Raw genomic sequence first — 25,030 nt, 5'->3', positions numbered from 1 at the left:
TAGTTCCCCTGGTTAGAAATGAGGATAACCGTTCTTCTCCCATTTCATCATGAATCCCATATTGTGGGGAAAAGATTTGAAGTTCCTTAAAAACTGGACTTTGGGGCTGGAGAGATGGCTCAGTGGTTAAGAGCACTGGCTGTTCTTCCAGAGGTCCTGAGTTCAATTCCCAGCAACCACATGGTGGCTCACAACCATCTGTAATGATATCTGGCACCCTCTTCTGGCCTACAGACATATGTGCAGGCAGAACACTGTATACATAATAAATAAATAAATAAATCTTAAAAAAAAAAAAGAAAAGAGAGAAAAAAAACTGGACTTTGTTCTAATGTAAATTGAAGTGGTCATCTGAGAGGGGTAGAATGTGAAAGCATTTTAAAAATATATTTATTAATGTAAATAAGTAAAGAATAAAGTATGGCCCATGAAATACCTTGATTCCTTTAGCTAGAAAGCCACATCATTATTGTTACTTCCTATTTGGTATGACCCCGAAAGCATTATCTTAATAACCTCTGGGATGGGGGCACACTATTTTACCTTAATAGCCCCAATCCTGTCCTTTAAGGGAATTCCCTCTGGGGTCTCACTATGCCTCCTTCTCAAGACAAAGTACTCTGGAAGTTTTCAGGGGAGGTGAGTGCCTTCCTCAGTGCACCCAGACTCAGGGATCTTAGGGTAGGATATCAGCTACTTCATCTCTCTTTCTCTTGGTTCTCGTTATACCTCAGGCTTTTCCACACATAATGAAGAGCCTTTTGCCCTCCTGCTCTTTTCCATGGTTACCAAATTCTGCAGTGGCCTGGCCCCTCACTTTCCAATAAAGAAGGTTCTGCTTCTGCTCTGGAAGGTGGTTATGGTGAGTGGCTGATCTCCATTCCCATCTCACCTGGTCAGAGCTAGGCAGCAGAATAAGCCAGCTGTTAGCCCCAGCTAACTGAGAGGAACAAGAGGCCCACCTGGAGTCATCAAAGTTTTTGTACCATCAGGTTTCTGTTTCTATTGGATGAATCTGTTGGATGCCACCCCATGAGCTGAAGATGTCAATGGCACCTTTCTCTAAGAGAAGTCATGTTTCATAGAAAGAACCCTAGCTGACCACTGGAATCTGACTGTTTATACCAATGAACCTTGGACAATTCTGTACCTGTTTCTGTAGCCATGAAATGTTAAGATTAATGCATGCCTTTTCTTCTCATAGAGAACGGGTGTCCTTACAAGTATATAGTTAATCATTTATTTATTATTTAATCTGGCCCTTCATCCTATAGTCTCCCTCCGTCTCCCATCCTATAGGGCTGGAGGAACAGCATACCCTCTCAGTGGGCCTCCTAGGGTGAACCGCCTCTTGATTACGGAGGAAACTATGTGACGCTAGGACATCACAGCATCTGAATGTGCTCCTTAAAACTGATTGTGCTGAGGACAGTGGCACGTGGTTGTAAAACTAGCACTCAACAGACTGAGGCATGAAGACTGAAGGTTTAAGGCCATCTTGGGCCACACATTGAGTTTTTTTGTCAAAAAACAAAACAAAGGGAGGACTGTCTCCTATTTTTTAAATGGTTTCCAGTGGTGTCCCCTCCCCTTCTAACGTTTAGTGCTGTTTCCAACCCCAGGTCAGTAAATCATGCTGTGGTTGTTCTGACCCTAGAGAGCCTCAGACTGAAGTGGTGACATTGTTCGCTTCTTCATGTGCAAGAGGCAGTGTGAGGAATCGGCAGCTGGGGTTCTTTCCTTCTGTCCATGTTTCTCTGATTTCGTTCTCCATGACTGCCCCCCCTCCCCTCTCTTCTCTTTTTTATAACAATTTTTTAATTACAATATAATTACATCATTTTCCCCTTTACTTTTCCTCTCTCTAACACCTTCCATGCGCCCATCCCTGCTCCTTGTTCTCTCTGAAATCCATGGCCTCTTTTCCTTTAGTTATTGTTACACATACACACACACACAGTGGTGTGTGTGTGTGTGTGTGTGTGTGTGTGTGTGTGTGTGTGTGTGTATTTCCAAATACATAAATGCATCATGCTCAGGACTGACAAGATGATATTAGATAACCTCCCTTTTCCTTTTTACTCTCTAGTTCACACTTGGTGGATTTGAGCATCTGCAGGCTCTCAAAATAAAGAAGCGTGCAGAGTTGGGCCTGCCTCCATTAGCTGAGGACAGTATCCAGGTTGTAAAGAGCATGCGTGCTGCCTCCCCACCTTCTTACACTCTTGATCTGGGGGAATCTCAGCTGGCACCTCCACCCTCCAAGCTACGGGGCCGCCGTGGTTCTCGAAGGGTATGGACCAAGCATATGGTAGTTTTGGGGTATGGACTGGTCAAGAATCAAGATTCTAAGATGCTATGGATGTGGTAGGAAAGGGCAGTAAATGGCCATCCCAGGTTGGGCCTGTAGTCAACATGAATCCTTAGAGTTTATACTTGGGCCCCTGGCCATGTATTATTCATCTGGACCTCAGTGACTAGAGTTGCTTAGCCTCCTAAATATGTGTGTTAGAATTCTGAGAGAAGGAACCCTGAAAAGAGCACCTAGCAATTCTGCATGTCTATCATGAATCACTTACCATTTTCTTGGCAGTAAGAAGTTTTATTTTGAGCTACCATACTCTGTCTGGCTTTGGACCACAAGCTTACATTTATGAGCTGGCTGGTTAGGTTTCTAGATAGTGTATATTATAGAGAAGTTCTAAATAAGTTACATTGAGCCGTGACCACATTTTCATGAACTCACCTGCCTGACCTACCAGAGTTTACCAATGAAAGGTGACAGGGCCACACAATCCAGTCTAAATTGTAGGCAGTATGACTTTGGAAAAAAAAAACAAAACACCTTTCTTTTTTGTTTCATAAAGTAATGCTTACTCATTGTAGAAAATTTGGAACAAATATAAAAATGTGATGAAGAGAGAAAAATCACCCACAAGCTTAACAACCAGAGGCAGTCACTGTTAACTTTTTGGCCTATTTCTGTCCAATCTCTTTTTCTTTATGCAGTAAGATTTAACATTCTAAACTCACTTTCCTCTGCCTGGCAGCAAGCTTCTGTCATCTTCTTCCTCAGTCAGCCAGCTGGTGTATGCTGGCAGCAGGCAAACTAATTGAATGTTCACCTAAGCAGAGCATAATTAGGAGGGAAAGTGGCTGGGGGAAGCATGGGTGCTTTCGGGAAGCTAGCTAGCCAGCACACTGGTACTCTGTGCTCTGTTCCCTGGCCATGGCCCTTCTTCCCAGGAGCTGAGTCCAGTGAGTTAGAAGATTGAGATGAATAATGGAATGTTCTCATAGTAAACGGGTTTCAACCTCATGTTTCCTGACGTCTAGAGAGAGTGACTTCAGACAAGGTTGCCATAAGCTCTATCTAATTTCCTCTCTCCCACCACCACCAGCAACTCCTCACCAAGCAAGACAGCCTGGACATCTACAATGAAAGGGATCTCTTCAAGACTGAGGAACCAGCCACAGAGGAAGACGAGGAGTCTGCAGGTGATGGAGAACGAACCTTGGATGGAGAGTTAGACCTACTAGAACAGGATCCGCTCGTGCCACCTCCACCCTCACAGACACCTCTCTCTACTGACCGGGTAGCCTTTCCCAAGGGCCTTCCCTGGGCCCCAAAGGTCAGGTAGGTTTAATGGCACCAATATCTTGAGCTTTGGGATTTCGATCCCTGAAGAGCCAGGGTGGAATAGCATACATATTCAGTATTCATTAACCTGGTGTGGTAATCAGAACTCCTGGGTTTGAAGTTCCTTCTGTTGATTTCTGTTTTTCCACTGCTCTAGTCCTTCCAAATGAAGGATTAAGAACTCTGAAAAGTTCTCTTTCTCAAGGTTGTTTTGTTTTCTTCCTCTCTCTGCTATTGGTCTCTTCACCATCATCTCAGACAGAAGGACATTGAACACTTCTTGGAGATGAGCAGAAATAAGTTCATTGGATTCACCCTGGGGCAGTAAGTGACTAGATATTCAAAACCAAATATAAAGTGTATATATATAAAGCTAGAAGGTATTTCACTATCAAAGGTGTCATTAGGCTACATAGTCCTTTAAGTGGGAATCTGTCACCTGCAGGCCAAGTGAATAATTAAGAGACTATATGATATAAATCATACATGCTTTCAGACATGCTTCTGTGTGTCATTGTTATTTTTGTGACTTTAAGCAAATGATGGACCTGGAACCTTATATAAGAAGGTATAGAATACCAGGGGTAGATGCTGAAGTGTGTGGGCCCTGGGACCCCACAGTACATGGTTCGTTTTCTCTTCTGTTGAGCTTATGGTTTGGTGTTTTGGGCCTCTTACAGGGACACAGATACCCTGGTTGGATTGCCTCGACCCATCCACGAGAGTGTGAAGACTCTAAAGCAGGTGACCAGGGTGGATTTTCATTACTGGGGACAGGGAGCCATCAGCTAAGTCAGATTACCACTAGGTATTTGCTAGTATCCAACAAATATGTAATACACAGAAACATTGTTTATGAAGTACTGCTCAGTGCTAATTATGCAGAAGAGAATAAGGTTCTTGTTTCCAAAGGTTTTATGTCTGTTTGGGACAATAAACCTATGGACTATTTCCTTATGAACAAGGAAGGATAGGGAAGAGATTGGGACACATGTAAATGAGGTTCTCAACCCTTGTTGATGTTTTCTTATCTTTGCCAGCACAAGTATATCTCCATTGCAGATATACAGATCAAGAATGAAGAGGAGCTAGAGAAGTGCCCCATGTCTTTGGTAAGTCAAGGGCTCCGGCACACAGAAGGGAAGAATGAACTCTGTCTGTGGTGCTGACACAGAGCATATATCGTACATGCACTCATTCAACTTGTTGGCTCTTACTGTGTGTCATATATGACAAAGGCCACACACTGTATTAAAGTTGGAGAACAAGACCATCCCAGAATGGTAGATCCCGTGAAGATAATTTAAATAGGATAACATCATGCAACTATCTGTTGGCCATTTTGGGTTGGGCAGTTGGGATAGACTCTAAAGCAGGTGACCAGGGTGGACTTTGATTACTCGGGGATAGGGAGCCATCAGTTAAGTCAGATTACCACTACCTTGCATACTGGGAGAGGTCTTCTTCCAGATACACCCAGGACCTTCTGCATGCCCACTGCAGGCCTTTTGGCCAAATAGGAAAAGTCAGGTCTCTCTCTACTCCCCCATTTTCCTACATTCAGATCTATGAGAAAACATTCCTTTCTGTTGTCTTGTTTCTTTCCCTCCTTCTGTCCTTCTCTCTCCCTTCCCATTCTGTTTCCTTTCTTTATCTCCCCACAAGTCTACTAGCTTATAGTAGTAGATGAGCTATCTAAGAAGATAACATTTAACCAAGATTGGAAGTACAGAAAGGAGCCAGCCATAGAAACATCCAAGAAGAAAAAATCCCAAGTAGAATCAGAGTAGAAGAGGCAGGCACAGAGAACAAGAGGCAGCAAAAGAAGGCTGTTGTGACCATCCATGGGTAAGAGGTGGGACTGTGGAGATGACGTCAGACAAGTGGCCTGGGGACACATTATGTAGGACCTATTAGCAGAGGTAGGGAGCTTCCTGATTCACTGCATAAAGGGAAACCTTTGGAGATTTTTAGCAGAGGAAAGACATTGTTCTGGTTTAAAACAAAAACAAAACAAACAAAAAACCACCGTCTACTAAGCAAAGATTAGGCCAAACATAGAGGGGAGGCATTAACTCATTTCAAAACAGTTAAGGTGAGAGTTGATATGACCTAGGGTCATAAAGTAGGTGAATTTGGGTTATATTTTGGAAGTATTGCTGACAGGATTTGCAGCTCAATTAGACATATATCAAGAGGCAAAGAGAAGAATCAAGAATAAGTGTCGGCAGGGCAGTGGTGGCGCACACCTTTAATCCCAGCACTCAGGAGGCAGAGCCAGGGGGATCTCTGTGAGTTCGAGGCCAGCCTAGTCTACAGAGCTAGATCCAGGACAGGCACCAAAAGTACACAGAGAAACCCTGTCTGGAAAAACAAAAACAAAAAACAAATGAGAGTCATTGATTTATTACAATGTTAAGAACTATAGACAAGGCTAAGAGAACCCAAAGGAGAAGGCAGAGACAGAAGGGGATGGAACCCAGGAAAGTCCCTAGAATACACCCATGGATTGAGGGTGGGATGAGTCAGGAAAGAAACCACAAAAAAAGTAAGGAAAACACTCAATGAAGTGGAAGAAAATCTAGAAGTCTAATACCATAAAAACAGTCTGTAAAGAAGGGGGCGACTGGCTAGGCCAAAAGCTGCTGAGAGACGGCCCGTGATAAAAACAGAAGTGGATTGGGCAGTATTGAGATAGTTGGTGATGGTGAAGAGTGATCACAGAGAAATGGCTAAAAGCCTGATATGAGTACATTGAAAAGTACATTGAAAAGAGTAAAGAAAAGAAGTAGACAACCAACAAGTGTGGTAAAGAAGGGGAGAAAAATGGGATGGTAGCTACAGGAAAATGTGAGATAAAGGAGAGTATCATGCTAAAACATAAAAATGTACAGTGTTTGTGTAATCCCAGTACTTGAGACAGAGGCAGAAGGGTCATGAGCTCAAGGTCATCCTCAGCTACTTATCTAGCTGGAGGCCAGCCTGGGCCATTTGAGACCTTGTTTGGATAAAAAAAAAAAAAAAAAAGAAAGAAATGAAATAATCCAACAGAGCAACTAACTAAAGGTCTGATAGATTCTATCAAGAGAAAGGAAAGAGTATGTGGGCCGGAGAGATGGCTCAGTGATTAAGAGTACTTTCTGTTATTCCCATGGATCAATTTCCAGCACCCACATGGCAGCTTACAAACATCTGTAACTCTAGTTCCAGGGAAATCTGTGGTAGTTTGAAAGAAAATGGTCCCCAAAGAGAGTGGCACTATTAAGAGGTGTGGCCTTATTGAAGTAGGTGTGGCCTTGTTGAAGAAAGTGTGTTACTGTGGGGGCAGGCTTTGAGGTCTCTTTTGCTCAGGCTTTGCTCAATGTGATACTCAGTCCACTTCCTGTTGCCTTCTGATCAAGATGTAGCCAGCAGTATGTCTGCCTGCATGCTGCCATGCTTCCTACCATGATGTTAATAATGGACTAAACCTCTAAAACTATAAGCTTCCACTTCAATTAAATATTTTCCTTTATAAGAGTTGCCGTGGTCATGGGTCTTTTCACAGTAATAGGAACCGTAGCTAAGATAGGATCCAATGCCTCTGGCTTCCATAGGCACCTGCACTCATATTCACATACTCATATGTACACACTTATACATAATTTAAAATAATGAAAATAAATCTTGAAAAGAAAGATTATGGGCTCCCAAGCACAAGTAGAGGCTTGGTTTATGTTCGAAATACAGAACTTCATCTTGCCTATCAGAAAGCAAGTAGAGACTGGCAGATCTGATATTCCAAAGATGTAGTATGTTTGTCTGATAACCCTATCTTTATGTGAGTCAGAGCCAACAACTTGAAGGGGTTTGCTGAAAAGAGAGAAGGGAGTAAGCCTTGTGGGGATCAGGAAGGTACATATGCTAAGATCACCAGGCTCTCCTGAATGCTACTCAAGACTTGTATTCATTGGGCCAATTATTCCCCTTTGCCTCCAAGTCTTGTGACAGTGACGTTTGCCCTGTAATAGGGGCTCTCAAGGGAAAAAGGACTGCATTGGCCAAAGATTCCAGTGAGGCCTGGATTGCCTCTTGAGCATCTGAGACCCCTGCTCCCCCCATTCTGATAAAGGGATTCACTGGGGTCATGAAGAAGACAGTGATGTACATGGTGCTCTTAGAAAAAAGAAAGTGATATTGATGAGGATAATGAAGAGGGGTAAAATTAGTTTCCAACCCTTTACAATAAAAACTTCCTTGCTAATACTCATCTTGTTTCTCTGACCATCAGGTACTTAGTGCTATCACTAACCCTCCCTACTGAATCGCCTACCTTTTCCTTCCTCCTTCCTAGATGGTAGAAAACCTCTGGAGTTCTTGGTTAACCTCTAATTAACGCCATGGGAAATGCCTCTGTATAGGGTATCTCAACGTGCCAGGTGTATTTATAGCCTAAGTTAACCCCATGTGAATCTAGGGTGTGTGTGTGTGTGCGCATACCGAAGCAGCGGGCTGAGCTGACTCCTAGCTTGAAGTTGACTCCTGATGGAGTATGTGACATGGAAAGAGTGATTAACTTCTGATAACAGGGAAACTAGACTCAGCAATTGTTGGGACTGGAAAAAGACATCAAAGATCATCTAAACCAGTTCAAAGAAAATAGCCTGGTCACCTGTGTTTTTGACCATAGGGAGAAGAGGTGGTACCAGAAACACCATGTGAAATCCTCTACCAGGGCATGCTGTACAGCCTCCCTCAGTACATGGTAAGGAGCAGCCTGGGCCAGAGCGGCCCTCTTCTTCTAAGAGGAAAGTAGAATTCTGAACTTTCCTTGTGGCTCCTCTGGAGGTGCCATTCTCCCTAGCCTTTCTACTGGGGTCAGGGTGCAGAATGAAGTAAGGTCCACATCTGATGCATCAGGGCCCTTTCTCCTAGCTAATTACCACCATCATGAGTTCTACCGCTGTCTGCCATGTCTTCGGCAGCCTCTGGTTAGGAATGGTGAAGGTGTTGATATGTTAGAGGAAGAAAACAAGGGGAGAATGTCAGGCTTATCTCTCCCACTTATTTCTCTGCACTGCTCCCCGCTCCCCACTTTGTTCTTTCAGTGCTCCCTTTAGAAGGAGCAGTCCTGAAACAAAACAGCCTAGAAGCTTGCTTTGGCCTCCCTCCTTGGCCTCACAGACAAGCCTCAGGATAAACACTTGTTTGCATTCCTGTATGATGGCAAGGCTGAGTCACTGAAGGGAAATCTAAGATAAAGGCTTTGAAATACTTCCTGAGTGGGATAGACAAGGGGGGCTTTCTTCTTTTCTATCTCCCAGATTGCTCTGCTTAAGATTCTGCTGGCTGCAGCCCCCACCTCCAAGGCTAAGACAGACTCTATCAATATCCTAGCAGATGTCCTGCCTGAAGAGATGCCGTGAGTGCTTGCACTGGGGCAGCTGCTAGACACTAGTGTCTTGTCTTGAGGGCCTCTCTGTCCCACCTCACTTGGTTAACACTTAAGGAATTGTCTTCAAAGAAATCTCTCCTTACCTGTGCCCTGTCTCCTGCAGGGCCTTCTACTGAGCTCTGTGTAACTCAGAACTAGGGTCCAACAGATAATAACCTCAGTGCTAGTGACTAGTTCCCAGATATATCGGTAGACAGTGCCAATGAATAAGTTTGCCAGAGAGAGGACACGTCAACAAAGAGATCATGGAAGCTTTTTCCTGGACAGATTCCTAAATGGGAACTCTGGAGGTTTCCCTGGCACAGAAGTTCAAGTTTCCTAAGTTCTGACCCTCATATATATACACATACATACATACATACATACATACATACATACATACATACATACATCATATCTAGCCCAAATACTTGGGTCTTTCCTTCTAGGCCTCCCTTCTCACCACCTTGATACTGATGCTTCCTCTCTCCCTTGTAGCATAACTGTTCTCCAGAGCATGAAGCTGGGCATTGACGTGAACAGACACAAGGAGATCATTGTAAAGAGTATCTCTGCCCTGCTCCTTCTCCTTCTCAAACACTTCAAACTCAACCATATCTACCAGGTAAGCAGGTGGGAGTGCTGTGTCACAAGCTTGAGTATTCCTCATGCCCTAGAGAGGCAACACAAGAATCCTGCACTGCTGAGCTTTGTTTGGTCTTTCCTTTACCCTCTAGAGAGTCCAGCTATTCGTAGCATGTGTATGGTGAGGATATGGAGTGGGATGTGGGAGCCACCCTAGAAAGATGCAAAAATCTATGGTCTTCATAAGTTAGCTAGGGATTCTTAAGAATACTCCTAGTCAGTTAGAATCAGTTCAACCATCCCAGAAAGGTCACTGGGCATATTGACCGTGCTTTTCTGTATGTGAAGCACTTTTCTGACATTTGAGATATAATTCTAAATGAGGCACAGTTCAGGCTCTTACAGGCCTTAGAGTCTTGTAACAGATACATAAATGTCCAATTGTAGAGTGGTGTGGTACAGGGAGGCATAGGATGCTGTAGAAATACCAATTCCAGGGAAGAGGTGACTTTTAACTTGAGTCCCAGAGAAAAAGATCTTAGTCTGGAAATGGAAGTTATCAGGGAATAATAAGAACCAATTCAAGCAGAAAAGCTAATACATGAAAGCTCAGAGGAGAAAGAGCAGAGTATTTTTGGAAACTAATTAAATGTTGCTAGAGTTCTGACTTAGAGTGAGGATGATAGAGATGTTCTGGTAATACATGAAGCCACAGGGGTTAGCAGGTATCATATATCTGATAGCATACAATTATGGAATGTCTGTGATGTGCTTGACATCCTACAAAGCTATTGTGAGCCTCTCACCCCTAGGAGGCCTTATTTTATCCCTGTTTTTTTTTTGGGGGGGGGGGCTGGGGGCTGGTTTTGTTTGCTTGCTTGTTTTTAGTTTTGTTGTTGTTCTTTTGAGACAGGGTCTCACTATGTAGCTCTGGCTGTCCTGGAACTCACTGTGTAGACCAGGCTGGCCTTGAACTCAGAGATCTGCCTGCCTCCACCTCCTGAGTGCTCCAGCCTATTTCTATTTTATAGGTGAGGAGACTAGAGTTAAAAGTCAAGACCCTGCTTTGCTTCCCCACAGAGGTATTGTTTGCCTAGAGCCTGTGGACACTACCAAGATACAGGAACAAGATGAGGACAAGTAAATGGATGCTTCTTCTTTAGGGAGAGTTTGGGAATGTGGAAGCCTTCTCAGCTCTGAGGCTTTACCCCATTTTCCACCTAAGCACTCAAAATAAAGCCTGATATGAGAGTGAGTCATCAGTGTACAGGGAAGGCCCCTGCAAGTTCTGTGGCCATGTGTTTGCTGAGCCAGGATTGGAAGGAGCAAAGTGGTTAGAGATGGCTTCCTCTTTCCACTAGAATGTGTGTTTCTCAATGCTTCTCTTGGTGGGCAGTAGATAGATCTATAGCTAGACCAACAGATGTCCTGATGGGCCTTGCCACAGTGTATGTAAGTGTGGGTAAGTCCTGAAAGAGCCTGGGCATGGCTCAAATTTTAAAAACTTGCCATCTTTTGATAGTAGGGTATGTACTGGCTCCTTTGTCTGTGGCTTCAGAAAATACCTTTGGTTGACTTGTAGGGAGAAAATATTGAGCAGAAGAGAGAGGTGGTTATGGCACAAGCTGACTCTCACCTTTAACCACATATTCAGAATCAGAAAGCAGCTTACCCTTCTGACATGGCTACTTCTTGCTGAAGACACAGATGGGGGTTTAAAACACCATGGTTCTCTGCCTTTTCAGCCTTATTTCTGTACTGTGCCAGCATTCTAAGTTCCTAATTTGGAAGCAATTTTTTGTTGGTGCTTCTCAGTGCATAATAAATAAAATCCAGAGTGACTAACTCTATAACATTGCTTCTTTCTTCCTGGACACAAGCCCCAAATGGATTTAAGAGAGCCAAATGGAACTATGGTGTCTATCTCATCAAGGACATCCTGGACTTCTCAGTGTAGAGTCTACAGGCTGAAGAGGCTCTTGTTCACTCATTTATTGATACATTGATATTCTAAGTATTAGAGATAACAGCATATTCTGGACAGACTACTGAAACCACATTCCAGTGGTTTCTGTGTACTGTCTCCAGCTTAATGCCAGCAGTTGCTAAGAGTTAGTTGCACCTGTCCCTGCTATATCAATCACAGTTGAAACATGAGCCAGAGATTTGGTGTGGAAACCAGCTCCCTCAAGGAGACTTTCTTTCCCATTGAGCTTAGGAACAAAACTCACAGTAATTCTTGCTATTTATTTGAGATATGTTGTTCTTTCTAGTGTGTGTACTATGTGGCTTTGATCAAGAGCTTGTAGCATCCACTGCAGATTGTCCTGCATGTAAGATAGGACAGCTGAAAATGAGTGTCCCCATTTCAGAGACTGACAGACTGATCACACAGTAGACAGTAGATATTCTTGGGAATGGATGTTATATTTGTATTTCACTGTCTCTTTTTTTATACATGTTTTATATCTTCCCCCAAATAAGCAAAATTTTCTGCTTTGATCTTTTGATTCAGTTTGAATATGTGTCACAACATTTAGTGTTTGCCAACTGTATCCCCTTGATCCTGAAGTTCTTCAATCAAAATATCCTGTCCTATATCACTGCCAAAAACAGGTATGGACCCTGGACAGATTTCTAGGGGCTACTTTGGGATGATTAAGAAAATTCCATCACTGCACCTTTCATTTCTTCTGGTATCCCTAGTCCCTCCTTTCTTAGTTTTCCTTGTTAGATTGAATTTTCTTGAAGTATTAACTGATAGGAATATGTAAATTTTCCTCGTTGTGTAGATTTTATATATTGATAATTTCAAACTTGAAAAATACTTTGAAATGAACCTAGATTTTTGTGTTGTACAACAGCCCTTTTGTCTGAACAGTTCTGCTTTTAGTACAAATCATAAGCTGCAGTAACTGGATACACTGCTTTGTAAACAAAGAGTATGATACAAAATCCATGATGCTGAGAGTCCCGAATCCTAACCACCAGACCACCAGGGGAGGTTCAAAATCTGTAATCAAAGGTAAACAATGGACCTCTACTTGGGCAGATCAATTTGTAGTTTAAAATATATTTTTAAATGTTTATGTTTATGCATGTGTATGGGTGCACTCATGCCAAGGCATGGATGTGGCAGTCAGAAGACAACTTGCAGGAATAGGTTCTCTTCCTCACTAAAGCGTCCTGGGGATCAAACTCAGGTTGTCAGTGTTGCAATTAGGAGCTGAGCTACCTTGTCAGCCCAAAATATGGTAATTTTACATTCATAATTCCACTTACTCTTGGCAATGCTATGAGATAGTACAAGTTTTGTTTTTGTCCTCATCTTGCCGGTTAGGAGACAAGTCAGAGAGGTGAATTGGTTTTATCAAGAATAACAAGATTATGAACCTTCAAAAATAGATCAGTCGATAAAGGACCATACAAGCATGAGGACTTGAGTTCTGATCCCTATAACCCATGTAAAAGTTGGGTGTGGTAGTATACATCTGTTATCCCAGCCCTTGGAAGATGGAGACAGATCCATGGAGCTCACTGGTCAACCAGCACAGACAAATCATTGAGCTCCATGTTTAATGAGAGGCCCTATCTCAAAAAAAAATAAGTAGAGAGAAATTGAGGAAGATGCCTGACATTAACCTCCGGCCTCCACATGCTTGAACATGTGTGTGTCCATCTGCACACATACATGAGCACACCTACATAATATATACCACACATACAAGATTAACATGAACAACAGCAACAACAACAAAAAAAAAAAGCCAGGTAGTGGTGGCACATGCCTTTAATCCCAGCACTCAGGAGGCAGAGCCAGGCAGATCTCTGTGAGTTCGAGGCCAGCTTGGTCTACAGAGCAAGACCTAGGACAGGCACCAAAACTACATAGAGAGACCCTGTCTTGACAAAACAAAAGGGAAGAGGAAAGAAAAACAGCCACTTATTGACTATGTCCCTATTATTATGTGGTGCCTTATTTCCTTTCCTGACCCAACCCCCATTCCCTGGGCTCACTGCAAAGCTTATGGCTTCCCTGTAATTCCCACTGTTTGGGGACAGATGTTATTATATATCATTCTTGAGCTACTGTTTGATTAGCCCTGCTATAAGACGTTGCCCTGTGCCTCAAGCTTCCCCTAGGTAGGGCGGCATTGGCAGTGACCCCCAGAGTTCCTGACTTTCAGAAAGATCAGGTGAGAAACACAAGAGATCTTTTAATCTTCATATCCACAGATTATTATTTAGTAGAAATTGTTTGGGCAGCATCTCTGGAAATAATATTATATTCACACATACTCTTTTTTTTTTTTTTTTTTTTTTGGTTTTTCGAGACAGGGTTTCTCTGTGTAGCTTTGCGCCTTTCCTGGAACTCACTTGGTAGCCCAGGCTGGCCTCGAACTCACAGAGATCCGCCTGGCTCTGCCTCCCGAGTGCTGGGATTAAAGGCGTGCGCCACCACCGCCCGGCTATATTCACACATACTCTTAAATGCAGAGGCAGAGGCACTTAAGTTTACATATTCCCTGAAGAACCTAAGAGAGTTAAAAGAAGGAAAGGGGCCGTCTTTCTGCTTTAGCTCTTTTTGCATCTACCAAATAGAACAGCTTGAAAGAACTCCATGGTTCCTCTGTGACCGAGGTGAGACTGGAGTTGGAGTTGCCCAGTACCAGTGCCCTCAATTTCAGCTGAGGTCACTAAGCAATTTGAGAGACACGTGGAGTCTGCTCGGGAGGAATAAGCTCTGCCCTTTTCAGAGGCAGCCGTTCCCCTGCCTTGCCACTTACCTAAAGCTTGCCCTCATCTTGCAGCATTTCGGTGCTGGATTACCCATGCTGTACCATCCAGGATTTGCCAGAGCTTACTACGGAGAGTCTGGTAAGCAGATGGGGATTTGTGGTCTTTGAAACTGGTTGATGGCAGAGGCTGGATTTGCTTTTGCATGTCTTCTCCAGTCCCATGATGCCATGGTTTGGGAGTATCAGATCAATGAAGGCATTTGGCAAGGGCACAAAGGCGACCAGGGTTTAAAGTTGCTAAAGGATTTGGAAAAGCTAAGCATAGCATCTTACACAGAAGAAGAAGAAAAAGTCAGTGAAAATAACTGAGAAGGGGGGATTTAAAAAGATAGTAAGACTGAAACAATATCTATGCTACACAGCAGGAGATTCTCTCCTGATGTATCACACACACACACATACACATACACATCTTTATGCTGTGCTATAGGCAATTTACTTCTCACTTTCATATTAGTTATCAAGCCCAGGAGTATGTATTTTAGAAAATCCCTTGCCTCTTTGAGGCAGAATTCAGTATAGCTACTGAAGGATAGCCCTGAAATAGCTTCATCCTGAAGCAGGTCTAGGCAAATCAGAAAAGTTCTTCTGAATTATTCTGAATTCCCTGAAATTGCCTGACCAAAAGCATGTTTAAGGTAAGCATGTTTAAGGTAAGGTATCTACATTATCCAGTATTGCCACAGCTCTTTCATCCTGTTATTTTGTAACAATTTCTCTTGGCTCACGCCTTTAATCCCAGCACTCGGAAGGTAGAGCCAGGTGGATCTCTGTGAGTTCGAGGCCAGCCTGGTCTACAGAGCGAGATCCAGGACAGGTACCAAAACTACACAGAAAAAAAAAAAATGAAGTGGAACATTGTAACAACTTTTCTGTAACTTCCTCAATTTGACTAAATTCTTTTATAGGAGAGATAGTGCCATCTCTATTTTTATATCCCTAAAGCCTAACACTGCGTCTGGTGCTGCAGCCCTTTGTCTCCCAGCTTTAATACCTGCAAAGTGCTAGATCAGGAAAGCACACTATGTAAAACTAGAACATTTTCTCCTCTGGTGCACGTTTTATAAACCCATAGTAGGGTTTTTTGGGGGAGGCAGGGGGAGATCAGGGGCATGTCAAGAACCATTTGATCCAACGCCCTTTTATTTCAAAGATGAGAAATGTGGGTGCTCAGTGGATGGAACTGAGTTTTCACAGTCTACTTCTCATAGGTGACAGACCCCATGTCCTAAAGTATTATACATTCTTTCTACTGGAACAGAGTCCCTGTCTTACTTAAATATGGTCTCCGCAGCCAAGGAAGCTAGAAGGTTTTTACTCCAACAAAAAAAAATGTAATAATTTATCTAACCTTTGTTATTATCATGTAATAACATGTAAATCTGTATAATAATAATATTATATAGATTTACATATATATAATATGTAATGATATATTATTATATATTATATAATTAATATAATATTATATAATATATAATGTAAAAATATATAAATAGTAATAATAATATATTATAATAATAACCTGTAAAACAACTCTATGAAGTTAATATTATAATTTTGTTTTTGTTTTCTTTGAGAAAGTGTCTCTATTTAGCCCCTGGATGTCCTGGAACTTGTTATATAGGCCAGTTTGGCCTTGAACTCACAGAGATCTGCCTGCCTCTGCCTCCTTAGTGCTGGGATTAAAGGCGTGTGCCACCACACTCTGCCCAATATTACTGTTTTATACCTAGAGAAATTAACTGCTAAGACTTTGCAGTTGGAAATAGCAAAGTTGGGGCTGGAGAGATGGCTCAGTGGTTAAATGCACTGGCTACTTGTCCAGAGCACCTGACTTCAATTCCCAGCACCTACATGGCAGCTCACAGCCATCTGTAATTCTAGTTTCAGAAGATCTGATGCCTTCTTCTGGCCTCTAAGGGTATTGTAGGCACATGGTACACAGACATACATAGGCGGACCAACACCCACACACATAAAATAAATTAAAAAAGAGAGACAGAGACAGAAGGAAAGTAAGTATATCCCTGAGATTAAAATTTGGAAAGAAGAATATATTTTAGCCCATAAATAGTGGTACATAATAGCATTAAAATTCTACTATTGGCTGGGCATAGTGGCACACACCTTTAATCTCAACAATCAGGAGGCAGAGGCAAGTGGATCTCTGAGTTGGAGGCCAGCCTAGTCTACAGAGCAAGTTCCAGGACAGCCAGAACTACACAGAGAGAAACCCTGTCACACACACAAAAATAAATAAATAAAACAAAACAAACAAAAATTCTACTATTAATAGAGTATTTAAAAATATAAATTCGGCTTTTGTGGCCTGAATCTATTACTTTTTAAATTAAAAAAAAAAGTTTCCCCTCACTCTTGTGTGTTCTTTTGCTTGGTGTACTGAGTGCATGTGTGCTGCAGCACAGGCACAGAGGGCAGAGGACAGCTTGGGGGGGGGGGTGATTCTCTTCTTCCACCACGGGCTCCCAGAAATCGAACTCAGGTTGTCAGGTTGGCAACACGTGCCTTAACCCACTGAGCCATCTTGCCAGCCCCTAACTTTTTCCTTGATAACAATGTATACCTTGACACCACTCCAACTCCATTGGTTCCTGTATAGGACTGGTGGGAACTACAGTTTCACATCACTTCCAGTTGACCTTTTGGGATATAAGCACATAATTGTCTATATGGTTATGCCTTCTGTTAAAACTTGATTATTATCAAGAAAAGGCTAAGCATGTATCAAGTTAATTAAGTCACGGTGGCTATTTTAGTCTTCTTGGTGAAACAATAGTGGCATCTGGTGGTTTTGTTTAGTAACCACAGACTTTTTTCTCAATACAAGGGCTTCAAACCCAGTGTGATTTTGATACCTAGCAGATTTATTCCACAAAGGTTCTCAGTATAGTGAATTATTTACCTAAATGAATAACTTCTGTAGCCAGAAAAAGGATAGTAAGATTTGTTTCTTTTCAAGCTCACCAAATTGCAAATGCAAGAAATATATTGCCTTTGGTATATGTTATTTACTTTCAATAATTTTAAGTTTTTTTCCTGGTTACAAAATTAATAATATACTGTAGCTAGAGTTTTTCTGCCTGGCCCACAGTCAGGATAAATCTCTGTCACCCGCCAGTCCCACAGCCGCTCAGACCCAACCAAGTAAACACAGAGACTTATTTTGTTTACAAACTGTATGGCTGTGGCAGGCTTCTTGCTAACTGTTCTAATATCTTAAATTAATCCATTTCCACAAATCTATATCCTGCCACGTGGCTCGTGGCTTACCGGCATCTTTACGTTCTGCTTGTCCTGGCGGCAGCTGGCTGTGACTCCTGCCTTCCTGTTCATTTATTTCTCCTCTCTGTTAGTCCCGCCTATACTTCCTGCCTAATCAGTGTTTTATTTATTGACCAATCAGAGCAACTTGACATATAGACCATCCCACAGCACAGCGAAGTGCAGACCATCTCAGACACCTGCACTCAGGCCGGTGGTCCTAATCATCCTCTATGCGGACCTGCTGGGTAAAGCCACGAGGAACCCAAGAACGGGCTCCTACAGGACATACAGAACATCCCACAGCAATATACTTATGGTAGAAAAATAGAAAAACAGAAAAGTATGGGGAATAAAATAAAATATCTCCTATCACCTACATATAAACATTGCTTATATTTTACTGAAGTTAGACTATACATATTCATTTACATAGAAACATTAGTAACAAACTTTATATTTGCATATATATCTGTTACATGTATATGTGTATGTGTTTTGCTTAACGTAGTTAAATTTACATGTTCACAGAAGGATTTTATTTTTTTTATTTTTTATTTCTTGTTTTTTCGAGACAGGGTTTCTCTGTGTAGCTTTGGAGCTTTTCCTGGAACTTGCTCTGTAGCCCAAGCTGGCCTTGAACTCACAGAGATGTGCCTGCCTCTGCCTCCCGAGTGCTGAGATTAAAGGTGTGCGCCACCACCGCCCGGCTTACAGTAGGACTTTATTAAACAACTTCTTTTTTTTTTTTTTTTTTTTTTTTTTTGGTTTTTCGAGACAGGGTTTCTCTGCGTAGCTTTGTGCCTTTCCTGGAGCTCACTTGGTAGCCCAGGCTGGCCTCGAACTCACAGTGATCCGCCTGGCTCTGCCTCCCGAGTGCTGGGATTAAAGGCGTGCGCCACCACTGCCTGGCTAAACAACTTCTTTTCTAGTGGTATTGAATATAAACCCAAGTGCATGCTAAGCAGAGACAATACACTACAATTGAGCTCAGCCCTATTAAACATTCTTGAGGAGATAATTAGTAACAGCTACCCAATATATTCTCTTACTTAATGTTTTTCTTATATTTTGAAATAGAGCTCTTCGCATAGCCCAGCCTGACCCCAGACTCACTATATAGCTTGGGCTGGTCTTGAATTTAGAATGCTCTTGCCTCAATCTCCTAAATACTGGGATTACAGAACATGCTACCATGTCCAGTTTTCCGCTACTTTATTTAGTTACTTTCATTTTGTTCTGCTTTGTTTTTTGATACAGAGTTTCATGTTATAGCCCAGGCTGGCCTCAAATTTACTATTTAGCCAGGATTGCCTTGAATTTGGGGTAATCTTCCTGAATTAGCCTCCTAAACAATGGGATTACAGGCATGTGCCACCATGCCTGACTCTTATGACTTGATATTTTTAAAATTTTTTAATTATATTATTTTACTTACATATATGTGGAGGTCAAAGGGCAACTTGTGGAAGTCAGTTCTCTCCTTCCTTCATGTGGGTCATAGTATCAAACTTAGTGGCGGGCATATTTACCTGATGAACCATCTTGCCAGTCTCATTAGTAGGTTAAGATTCTCTTATGTCATGTATTAGTGCATTCATCTGTAATCCTAATACTCTTGAGGCTGAGGCAAGAAGATTGTTAATTCAAAACCAAGCTGAGCTATATAATGAGACTATGTCTCCAGAGAAAATGAATTAAGGGTTAGGGATAAAACTGAGTTGGTAGGGTGCTAGCCTGGCATGCAGGAAGCCCTGAGTTTGATCCCCAACACTGGTGGTGTGTACCTGTAACCCCAGCACTCAGAAAGTGCAAGCAGGAGAATCAGATGCTCAAGACATCTTTGGCTACAGAGTGAGCCCAGGAGCATCCTGGGATATATGAGCCCTTGTCTTTAAATAAATGGAGATTGTTTTCTAGTATTAGACATTTATCTTAGTATATAACCAAAAAAAATTCACTTCATCTCTAATCATTTCCTTCAGACTGAGTCCTAGAAGTTAAAAGTATAGTTTCTAGGCTAAGGTTTTCTTGGTTTGTATGTTTCTATTTTCTGGATTTGAACAGAACTCCAGCTAAAAAACATAGTGGGCATGAAATAAAAGTTAATAGCTCCTTTTAAAAAAAAAAAAAAAAAACAACAGAGTCTCACTATGTAGCCTTGGCTGTTCTGGAATTCACTCTGTAGACCAGGCTGGCCTCAAACTTGAAGATCCACCTGCCTCTGCTTCCCAAGTGCTGGGATTAAAGGTGTGCACCACCATCTGGGGGCTGTTAATACAATATTAATCCCTGATTTCTGAATTCTTCCCTATTTTGTCACAATGGTTTAGCTTTAGGATAGACCATATTCTGAGCAATTTTCCCTCCCACCTAGTATTGGAAGAAAGCTTAAAATTTCTGGATCCATGTATCACTATTCAAATTCGGTTCATTAAACTAAAAAAAAATTAAAATTAAATTCCCTATTTCATTGAAAGATTGTGATGTGTGAAAGCTGGCTATGTTCTTTTGTAAACAGTTGCCAAATTAAATATTAAATATGTTTAATATTGAGCATCTTGGTGGATGGGCGGAACAATGGTATGAACCATAGTGTATACAGCATGATGTTTGGGTAGATATTGGATGTTTTACATGTATTCATCAGTTTTACTCTGTATGCATTATAACATAACATTACTGTGACATTGGCAATTTATATGCAAACATACATGTATTTCTAAATATACATAAAATTCTTTTATTTTGGGTATGTTTGATGAAAATATGTGGAAACTACTGCTTTAGAGCGTAGTGACGTGAGAGCAAAGTTACAGTCCTATACTTTATGTAGGCCGATGAATTCCAAAGAGAAATCCTACAGGTTAGGTCTCATCTTTCTCCCCTTGGTTTCTTTTTAGTTGTTATTGAAACAGGGTGGGTCTTACTAGTTAGACAAGGCTCACCTAGAACTTGCTAGGTAGCCCAAGTTGCCCTCAAACTCAGGATCCTCCTTTCTCCCCTTCTCAAGTTCTGGGATTGTAGGCATATGCCGCCACGGCTAGCTGTCCTTTCTCTCCTTTTTTCACAGAAAATGTAGAGAATTCTGTGTAAACCCACTGTCATTGCTGCAAAACTAACTGAAAGATCCCTGTGATTTAATTTCTGCAGCATAACATTCAAAGGAGGGAATTTATTACTCATTACATAAATACATTACTTGTCTCATTGTTGTGACAAAAACTGACGAAAGCCACCTAAGGAAGGGCGGGTTAATTTGGGCGCACAGTCCAGCGGCATGTCCTGCATGGTAAGAAAGCCATGGCAGCAAGCCCTCGAGGCAGCTGGGCACACAGCATTTTAGGAAGCAGACAGTGGTGAATACTGGTGCTCACCACTTTCTCCTTTCGGTTTAGTCCAAGACTCTAGCCCAGTGGTTTCTCAACCTTCCTAATGCTGAGTGAGACCCTTCAGTACAGTTCTTCACGTTGTGTTGACCCCCAACCATAAAATTATTTTTTTGCTACTCCATAATTGTAATTTTGCTACTGTTATGAATTGTAATGTAAATATCTGATATGCAACCCCCAAAGGAGTCTAGACCTTCAGGTTGAGAACCACTGCTCTAGCCTTTGGAATGGTGCCACCCACATAACAAGTAGGTCTTCTCACTTCGATTACCTAATCTAGACAATCTCTCACAGGCAGGCCCAGAGACTGGTCTCCAAGGTGATTCTAGATCCTGTCAAGTTAACAATATTTCACCATCACATCATATTTTGAATGATATGGGTGTTCAAGTGGCCCACCTGTAGATTAAAGTTGAAGGAATAAGGAAGGACAAGGTCATATTTATGAAGTCATAGAACACCACAGTCAGAAATTGTCTTGGCCTGGTGTCACCTTTCAGTGATGAGGACAGAGGTGGAAGGGATAGCCAAAGCCTTTCAAAGGACTATGGAAAGTTTGCAGTAAATCAGAACTTGCATGACTAGCCATTTCCAAAGATATGTTTGGAATTTCCTTTTAGATCTAGGGAATGGAATTTGTAAGTTAATGTTTAAAAGATGGATCATTTAGAAAACTGTTCAAGTTTGGGCTTGATTTTTGTCGATGAAGACATAAAATGTGTTTCTTTCACTTAAATTTATATAACAAGTCCTCTTATTACTCCTTATCAAAGTTTTTACAACTTCCTAATCCAGGTACTTCAGATGTTCCAGAATATTTCTATTGGTTTGGGTTTTCTTTTCAGAATGTAATCATTGTACTCAGATATCAAGGTGTGTAGCATTCCTTTCAGATGATGTTTAACCAATTATGATCCTTTAAAAGCAAGCTGGGGGGGTGAGCAGCAGCAAGATGTTCAGAAAGTAAGGGCGTTTGCTATCCAGCCTGACAACTTCAGTGCAAATCCCAGAACCCACATAGTAGAAGGTGAGAACTACTTCCTCAAGTTTTCCTATGAGCTACACACACACACACACACACACACACACACACACACACACACACACACACACACACTGATTAAACAAATAAATGTAAAAAAAAGGTTAAAAGTTGCTTTTTTTTTTCTCTTGTCAGGCATGGTTGTACACATCCATAATCCCAGGATTCAGTAGGTAGAGGCAGGAGAATTGCTATGTGTTTGAGGCCAGCATGGACAACATAATGAATTCCACACCAGCCCGGGATACATAGTGAGACCTTGTATCCAAAAAACAAAATAAGTAAAATGTTTGTTCTGATATTCATCATCACTGTTTGAAACCAACGGTACTTTTAGTGTTACTGTTTCCTTAGCATGTGTATAATGGGAACATAACATTTATGTCCATTTTCCATGAAATATTTATACAGACAGAGGAAGGCCCATAAATAAAAACTTTTTAAGCATTTTTTATCACTTTTTTTTTTATCATTTTTCCTCTTGGTCACAATTTCTATAATGGGTTCTTCAGTTGTTTCTGGGGCTATTTTCTCGAACCCTGAGTCAAATGTAGGTTGCTAAAGTACACTAGATGGGTGGTCTTGAGAGCGTCTTCTTTACCCACTCTCTCCACTTGAGAACCATTTCTCCTTTATAGCTATGTGTAGGTTCTTTATTCAGTGGCAACTTGTTGGAAACCTGTATGGTAAGGGAATTATCCTATAATGACATGGAAAAAGAAAATATGAAATGTGGCATCATTTTCAATGATGTGAGCCAATATAAAGAAAATGATGAAGAATTGGTCACCAAAAAATAGTTTTTAACTTGCAATCAGTAAGTGTTAAGACCTAGCCCAAGGAAAAAACTCTTTCAGTAAGTGCAGGGTAGACATGGCGTGGAAAACCTACAGCACAAAGCAAGAGTAGAAATAGAATGACAGACCTGTTTGCCACTCGGACCTAGACCTTGCACAGTTTTCTAGAGGCTAGAGAAACCTCATCAATAAAAGGGTCACTGATGAGTACTACACTTGCCTCAGGCTATCAGTTTCTACATTATTTTAAGAACATCAAGTTAATAATAATGTTGGCTTCTTAGCACAGAGTTCATTTGCAGTCTGAAAGGAAGAGTCATGGATGGACTGCAGTAAACTGTGACAGGCTTTCACACCTCACAGCCCTTCTTTAGAGGCTCCATTTGATTATCAAATCAGTCAGATGTTCTGCTTTGAAGCAGAGAACCTCAGGGTTGAAGAGATAGCTCAGCAGTTAAGAGCACTGTCGACTCTTGCAGAGGACGGGAATTCAATTCCCAGCAACCACATGGTGACTCACAACCATCTGTAACTCCAGTGCCAAGGGATCTGATGCCTCTTCGTACCTCCTTCAGTACTGCATGCATTGGTGCATATACATACACTCAGGCACACATACATACACATTAAATAATTTTTTAAAGATTTATTTATTTTTATGTGCATTAATGTTTTCCTGCATGTATGTCTGTGTAAGGGCTCCAGATCCCCTGGAACTGGAGTTACAGATAGTAAGCTGCCACATGGGTGCCTAGATTTGAACCCAGGTCCTCTGGAAGAGCAGCCAATGCTTTTAACCCCTAAGCCATCTCTCCAGCCCTAAATAATTTTTTTAAAAGAAGAGAGACTCATTATTTTTTCTTATTCTTGTTTTTCTGTAGACATTTACCTTCTTCTTATTTGAATTAATAATTATAGTAGGCTTGTCTACCCTACAGCCTTAAAGTCTTTCACAAAGAGGAAAATCAGAGAAAATGTCCTTCGGTAATGCTTTCAGTGTTTAGCATTCCAGAATGCAGCTAGAAAGGGAACAGTGAGAAGACTGGAAATTCAGTAGAAACTGGGCGTTTGTCACGGTTGGGCCACATTTGGGTTCACATTTTTGTGTGGTCTTGTTCTGTAGATTCTCTTCCTCTCTGGGCCTGAGTTTTTCCCTCTGCAGATGACTGAATTCCACTAGAATACCTGAATCCTATTTAGTGCTCAGACTCAAATCAAACTCTTTGCCTCAGTTGAAAAATCAAAGACAAATTCTGTTCTTCCTTAGTTATCCGGATTATCTAGATAATTGGTGTAGCCTTGGTCTCTATTTGTTTTGGCTCGCTTAACTGGGCTATGAGCAGATTTTTTTTAATTTTATTTATGTAAATTTTATGTATGAGTGTTCTGCAGGCCAGAAGAGGGCATCAGATGCTATTATAGATGGTTGTGAGGCACCGAGTGGGTACTAGGAATTGAACTCAGGTCCTCTGGAAAAGCAGCCACTCTTAACCATTGAGCTATCTCTCCACCCCACCCCCCTTTTGAGACTAGAGCCCTAATTTTGCCTTGATGGTGCCCTAAAAGGTAGGACAAACTGAAACTTTAGACTCTAGGCATTCTACAATAGTAATTTAATTGTGAGGTCGAACTTAGGCAAGATTTTTGTCTTTTTTTTTTTTTTTCAGTGATAGGGGCCTAACATAGGACTTTGTGTATTTTAAACAAGCACTGTACTACTTAAATGCATCCGCAGCCTTGGTCCTTGTTTTGTTTTTTATGTTTATTCCCTCTCTCTCTCCCTCCCCGCACCCCGTGTGTGTGTGTGTGTGTGTGTGTGTGTGTGTATGTGTGGTGTGTGTGTGTGTGTGTGTGTGTGTGTGTGTGTATGTGTGTGTATCTGCACATGTATGGAAGTCAGAGGACAACTTGGAGGAGTTGGTTCTCTCCTTCCATTAAGTAGGTTCCAGGGATCAAACTTGGTCATTATGCTTGGCAGCTTGGCAGCAAGCACCCTGACCAGCTGAGCCCTCTTGACAGTCCCGATACTTTTTTTGAGACAGTGCCTTGTTACTATGTGGTCCAGGCTGTCCTTGAA

At 41.6% G+C, this 25,030-nt stretch overlaps 1 protein-coding gene across 1 annotated transcript in view; it reads left to right on the top strand.

The window, feature by feature from the left end:
- Strip2 (striatin interacting protein 2) overlaps positions 1 to 25,030 on the top strand; it is a 48,234-nt gene that overhangs the window by 12,997 nt on the left and 10,207 nt on the right. Inside the window, exons 8-18 of the mRNA XM_006979402.4 lie at positions 735 to 862; positions 2,090 to 2,293; positions 3,402 to 3,637; positions 3,899 to 3,964; positions 4,321 to 4,384; positions 4,681 to 4,752; positions 8,310 to 8,384; positions 8,944 to 9,041; positions 9,552 to 9,678; positions 12,154 to 12,254; positions 14,450 to 14,516. Of these exons, the coding sequence (XP_006979464.1) occupies positions 735 to 862; positions 2,090 to 2,293; positions 3,402 to 3,637; positions 3,899 to 3,964; positions 4,321 to 4,384; positions 4,681 to 4,752; positions 8,310 to 8,384; positions 8,944 to 9,041; positions 9,552 to 9,678; positions 12,154 to 12,254; positions 14,450 to 14,516 (1,238 nt within the window). The remainder of the gene's footprint in view (positions 1 to 734; positions 863 to 2,089; positions 2,294 to 3,401; positions 3,638 to 3,898; positions 3,965 to 4,320; positions 4,385 to 4,680; positions 4,753 to 8,309; positions 8,385 to 8,943; positions 9,042 to 9,551; positions 9,679 to 12,153; positions 12,255 to 14,449; positions 14,517 to 25,030) is intronic.

The sequence above is a fragment of the Peromyscus maniculatus genome, chromosome 3, assembly GCF_049852395.1.
Source record: "Peromyscus maniculatus bairdii isolate BWxNUB_F1_BW_parent chromosome 3, HU_Pman_BW_mat_3.1, whole genome shotgun sequence".
In the NCBI taxonomy this organism is placed as follows: domain Eukaryota; kingdom Metazoa; phylum Chordata; class Mammalia; order Rodentia; family Cricetidae; genus Peromyscus; species Peromyscus maniculatus.
The sequence above is the reverse complement of the archived record's forward strand: the minus strand, read 5'-3'. Positions and strand labels throughout refer to the sequence as shown.